Source organism: Drosophila bipectinata, chromosome 3R (genome assembly GCF_030179905.1).
Source record: "Drosophila bipectinata strain 14024-0381.07 chromosome 3R, DbipHiC1v2, whole genome shotgun sequence".
NCBI lineage: Eukaryota > Metazoa > Arthropoda > Insecta > Diptera > Drosophilidae > Drosophila > Drosophila bipectinata.
This window is the reverse complement of record NC_091739.1, coordinates 8,131,203-8,137,425: the sequence shown is the minus strand read 5'-3', so window position 1 is coordinate 8,137,425 and position 6,223 is coordinate 8,131,203. Positions and strand designations below refer to the sequence as shown.

General features: G+C 46.3%; 1 protein-coding gene across 1 annotated transcript; it reads right to left on the bottom strand.

Annotated features, from left to right (window-relative positions):
- Positions 1 to 343: 343 nt before the first annotated feature.
- Positions 344 to 2,453, bottom strand: LOC108128604 (ecdysone-induced protein 74EF). Its single transcript, XM_017246280.3, has 2 exons — positions 2,386 to 2,453; positions 344 to 2,041 (listed from the first exon to the last, which is right to left on the bottom strand). Exons 1-2 carry the CDS (start codon positions 2,401 to 2,403, stop codon positions 665 to 667), a joined length of 1,395 nt encoding a protein of 464 aa, XP_017101769.2. The 5' UTR covers positions 2,404 to 2,453; the 3' UTR covers positions 344 to 664.
- Positions 2,454 to 6,223: the final 3,770 nt, after the last annotated feature.

Sequence of the window (6,223 nt, the reverse complement as noted above, 5' to 3'; positions counted from 1 at the left end):
GGGATGCTGTTAGCCCCTTCATTTCAAAACTCCAGCTCCCAGATCCCCAGCCACCCAACGATGTAATGGTCTGGAAATGGCATTTGGCAGCCTGAGAACAACGCTGGAGCGCGAGCCTTTTGTGAAGATGAATTTCATTTCATTAAACACAAATTTCATTGTGTGCGCTTAAAGTGAAATTAAATAAATGAGAGCGGCAAGGTGGTTGGTTGGCTGGCCGAGATGCCGGTTGGGAGAGCGGGTTATGGCCATGACAAATGCACCGTAAAATCGCTGGCTAAAAACCTCTCAGCCCTTCGCATTCCTTTGCAGTATGTGTGTCGTCCGTCCTGTGTGTTTCCCCTTCCGATTCCGATTCTCCGCTTGTGCTGTTACTGTTGCTGTTTCAGTTTCCGTTCGTGTTTGTATTTTAATGCAAATTGTTGTAATGTTAAATGAGTCACAAAATTGTTGTACTTTACGAGGATTAAATGAATTTTAAAATGGAATACGAAATGTGAAAACTGCATAACGATGTGCGCTTTGGTTTGACGGGGCGTATGCGTAATGTGCTTATAATTATAACGAAATACTCTCTGTGCACTGCAATGTTGATGCAAATGAGGATTCAAAAATGGGTTACGTTAGGGTTCAGTTGGAATATACTTAGTGGTTACTGGGTGTCCTACCACCAGCTCTTGACCTTGTGCAGGACGGTTTTGAAAACGGGCACCTTGACGGGAAAGGGCTTGGGCACCTTGATGGGCACATATTTGACGACGTGGTACGGCACATGCTTCTCTACCGGCACCGGGATGTGCTTCTCTACGGGCACCGGCACCAGTTTCTCCACCGGCACCTTCAACTCCTTCTCCACGGCCACCTGCACGTTCTTCGTGATCGGTATGTGGATGGGAACCGGCTTCTTGACGGGAATGATCACCGCATGTGAGATTGGTATCTTGACGGGCTTCTCCACCGGCACGTGCTGCTTCTTCACATGCTTCACCGGCACATAGTTGATGATGTCCACGTGGTGCGAGTGGTGGGTGTGGCCCTGGCCGTGACCACTTGCCTCGGACAAGTAGTTGGAGCTCTGCTCCTGGCCAGCGTCGGGATGCTCCTCGTAGTCGTCGCCGCCCGATCCGCTCGAGGCAGACGAAGCCGATGCCGAGCCGGAGGCGGAGGTTTCATGTGGACTGAAGAACGACGAGTGGGGAACTTGTTCCTGCTGCTGTTGGTGCTGCTGGAAATGGTGCTGCTGCTGCTGATGGTAGAACTGCTCCTGTTGTTGTTGCTGCTGCTGTTGTTGCTGGTGGTGGTGGAACAACTGTCCCTGCTGGTCATCGTATCCAGAACCTTGCTCGTACTGCGGCAGGAAATTGCCCATTGAAATTTTATCGTACGCATACGGATGAGGGTCCTGCGACTCCGGCTGCTGGTGCTGTGTCTCGTCCGCCCCCGATGATGACCAAGATCCGTAGCTCTGTTCTGCCCCCGCACTGCCTCCATAGAAGCCACCACTGTGTCCTGCGCCGATGCCGGGATAATTGTAAATCGGCGCTGACTGGTGGCCATTATCCTGGCCAGTTCCAGAACCGAAATCGTGGGCTCCAGCTGCCGCAACGGCGGCCACCGCTGCTTCTTCATTGTGCTCCTCGTAAATCGGTATCTCCTGTTTCTGGGAACCCAGGGCCAGCGCCTCCGTGTGGGTGGGCGCCACTGAACCGTATCCATTGCTAATGTGCCCCAGCCCGGAGAGACTTGTGAGTCCGTTTACGACATGCGGGGAGCTGCCGCTGTAAGCCCTCCTTTCGCCCGTTTCGCCAACGCCTCCTGCCGACACCCTGGAGAAGCCGTAACGATGATTTGGATGAAGATGCTGCTGCTGCAACGCCTGATCCATGGGCAGCCATCGGTTGTCGAACAAAGAGCTCATACTGTGATGACTGGGGGCATATGATGGTGGATTCTTGCCCGTCTCCGAGGATGTGCCAGTGGTTGTGGTGGCGGCACTGACAATTGTCAATATGGTGGTGGCGGCTGCGATGAGCGGCAATTGCTGCACAGAAAGAAGTTTATGAGAAATATTAATTTACAGAAGTTATATTTCCAAAGTCAGAGCTTTTTAAAATCCTTTTGAAAGTAGGAACAAATTTGGTTCTTTTATAATTTTGAAATTTAGAATTTAATAAAATATTTAGTCCTCGAATGTTCTTATTATTTTCCTTGTGCACAAAAAACGATTTAATATGCAAAACACTTGAACGCGGAACAAAAAGAAACCAAGGTGCTGAATAGCGTTCCTTTGAACACCAGAATTTTTGCATAATGCATTTTTAATATCCTTGTGCTTAGTCCAGTTGAGTTTAGTTTAGTTTATTTCACTTGGTATCCCACACTCACCAAATTAACGTTCGCCATTTGTCTTAGTGGGCTTCGAATGGGATTAGACCTTGATTGCTGCCCGACTGCCGCGATGGGAATGTGCCCGAATTGTACCTGCCGCTGTCTTTTTATATCCCAGTGAGTAGGACAGCCTCCGAATCTTTTCCTCTTACACAATTTTTAGCTTCACCTACAGCCGCAGCTTTAGCTCCAGCTTCAGCTGTGTTGATAGAAGGCGGTCGGTCGACGGTCGGTTGTTGGCCAAAAAGTGAGTGTTTGCCATTTGTTGACCTGCCTGTTGCCTGGTGCCTGCTGCCAGTTGGCTGTCTCCTTTGTCACTGGCTCTTTCTCTCTTTTCCTCGCCTGGCGACTGCATTTATGAATTAAGTTACGCGATCGATTCAAATCGCCTCGCACAAAACCCAGAAATGTTCAAATAATAACCAAATCATGAAAACCGGCTCCATCTCATCATCATCTCGGTCCCCTTTGCCTTCGCTCACCATCGCCATCTCCATCCCAAGCCAAATGAACACTTGAAAAAACAATAAAGTTCAAAGTCATTTTCCACGACAAGGAATTAGAGTCCGCCTGCTTGGCACGCGCCTCCGCTGCACCGATGCAGCTTCATTATAATCTCGCCACGATCACGATCTCCGGTGGCCTTCACGAGCAGAAAACCAGCCGGCTCTCAAGCAGCACTCCTGCGGTGGAGTTGAGTGGAGCTGTTTTCCAGCCAAGGTACTTCAGGCTGGCCCCAAAAGTGGTTCGACCGCTTGGCGAAAGGCGGACAAAAGCTGGTGGCTGTGATTACTCAGAGTGGGGGCTTGCAAGAAAAATTTTAAGAAGTAATGGAATGGGGGACTCATCTAGTGGAAACCATTCGAGTTATTATAAATAAGTAATTAAGTAATAGGACGAAATGACAATTAAATTCAATCAATTTAACTTTTCAATTTCACTTTAATCAGAGAAAAAAGCTTTCAGCTAAAAAAATGTTTGAGTAAATATTGTTCCATTAAATCCACTTTTTAACTTTTCAAACGTTTTTTTTATACAATAAATAACTATAAAATTATGTTCTAGTACAAGTATTTTTTTATAAAATTATAATTACAACTATATTTTAAATCGATTTTGTTTGGTTTATTGTTGCGTAACCTTTGATAGTCTCAATATCAAGGTGGTCCTTTGTCTCATAACTTTTAAAAGAGTAAATAAATCAAATGGAAATCTCAGCAAATACATCTATAGTTTGGAGTTAAAGCCTTATCGGGCTTAAACATTTCCATTTGCCATTGTTTTCGGGGCTTTGCCTTCACCTTTTTGGCCAAAAAGGTTAGTTTTAATTGTTTTAACAACTTTTTTCGTCTTTTACTTGGCCATTGTTTGGGCTGGACGGTTTTTCTTTTGGCTCTTGCCTTCTGGCCAGCAATGGGGCGTGGCGGGGTAAAAGTGAACGCCTTTTAAGTGCACCTGCAGACATGATGCTGCTGATTATATTTTTCTTGCCAAGCGTAACAGCTCGTTAGTATTTTCAAGTGATTTTCATTTATTTCCCTTGGCTGCCCTGGCTGCCTTCGTCTACCACTTTTGGAGCCAAACTCGACCTGTAGACCGTTGGATCGGTGGAAAGGCCAGTCCAAGACGAATGAATACCCAGGCAGCGCAAAAGGAAGTGTACTGATTTGAAAGGAAACAAACATTTCTCCACTGCCCAGAGCTGGGCTCTTATCGTTGCTCCGGCTGCCCTGGCAGTCACTTTTAATGCTGCTTTTGCCGCAGCAGCAGTACCACTGCTGTTGGATAGTATTTTTTTAAGCGAAATTCACGCTTACTTCATTTCAATTACAATTACATGATTCCATTTCTCTCGCTCGCTGCCCGCAAATGCAAAAATGATGTAACTTAGTTGGGACCAACGCGATTACCCACCTTACCCACCAATCCACAATCCCCAAGCCTGAGCCATAGCCAGACTCAGTGATGATTGCTTCGTGGAAGCCCCAACCCTCGAATAACAAAATTTAAATCCCCTTTCTGAAAGGACTCTCCTGAACCAATCAATAGCTTTGAGCTCACACAAATATAAACAACATGAAATCGCCTTTTAAATACTATATTTTCGCTTTCCATTTATGTTTCTCATTTTTTCTCCTTTTTTCTTTGGGCTGCAGCTCAAACAAATGACACAGACGAGCACAGATGCAGATCCCCACATTCAGATACAGAGACAGATACAGATACAGACACCGACGCAGATACATATGCAGGACGGATGCAAATGCATATCCATACGCTGAGCTGGTTATAAAATAAATAAAACTGTTTCACATTTTTGCTGTGCTGGGCGCTCTGCTTTCGAGTCGTTTTAAAACTCTTTCAAATGTTGTGTAATATTTTGCAAGCCCCTATATTTTTTTTTGGCCAAGCAAAAAAAGCAAAAATATGAATTTGAAATGCCAGTTGGGGGTGGAGTGGAGTGGAAAAACGGATATGGCTGTCGGACGAATATCCTTCTGCAACGTGCTCATATTTGTATTGTATTTATGCACACAATTTTATTATTGTTTATTGAAATTGTGAGGCTGCAAACAAAGGCTATTGGAATTTCGGTGCCTAAATACAAGTTCCAACAATACTAAGCACAGTGCCACATTTTTGTCAAACCGAACATTTTCGATTGCAACTGCCCCCCCCCATTGAAATAGACAAATCGGGTTGATGTCAACCGAAAAATAAGTGTTTGGAGTGTAAGGTTACAGGAATTGGTCAGCTTATGGGAGATTCAAAAACCAGTTGGTGTCCGCATATCTGGTTTAAATGCCATAGCAATTGATTGATCACAAAACAAAAATGCACAATATAGAACTCTTCTGAAAATGGCACTTCATGGGGGATAGAATGCCAGGACAATGGTTTCATAATTGTTATTTTTAGCCAAAAACTTTTAAGAATTTTTTGTACATCTTGTTGTCCCTCAAGTGAATAATACTTGACCGAAACCGAAAAGACTCTTGCTCCCGTGAACTTTGAGGTTTGCGTGCTGAGATGACGGCGGGGATGAATGCGCGAGAGTACACCCGGGCGTATACTTAATTGCGAGCGTGTTTATTATCTGGCTGTGCTGAACGTCATGGTCGTAAATTAAAATGACACGCTTTGCATATCCTTCCACGCCCCCACTCTCCGCCCAAACAAACAGAAACACACACACGGCAGCAATAAAAATTTTAATTATTCAATTAAATTACACTCGAAGGCTTTGCTCAGAGTTTGGCGAAATGCGAAATGACTGACGGCTCATAAAATTGACACCGACACACTTGCACGACAGGACGTGTCCCGTCCTGGCCGTCCTGCCAGTCCCGGCCCGTCAAATGGCATGAGTGGCCCAAGGACAATGCATTCGCACCGCACACTGCGACGAAATCATATAAAAATCATGTTTATTTAATTTGCATTACAAAGACCCAACGCTTTCCCAGCCGCCGCTCGTTAAACTCCCTCCGTCGGGCGGGCCGGGCCGGGCCACGCCCACGTTTTAAAAAACAATAAACCCTGCAGCTGAGGGGGTGGACGGCCGGCACGTAAAATGATTAGCAAATATGCCCCCGAAATAGGCGCACACAGATACGTCGCCGGGGGGCGTTACCCCGCCATAAACTTGGGGGACATTAAAGCCCGCCAAGGTGGGGCAGCCGGTGATTCCTCCCGAAGGCAGCGGGTGCGGGGTCTGCAAAAGGATGGGGCTAGCTTCTGGCACGCAATCCCCCGAGCGGCCGGGGCATTGAGGCAAGGCACGCATATTTAATTAGCTCCATGCACTGTCGTTTGTTGCTGCTGGTGGGCGGGG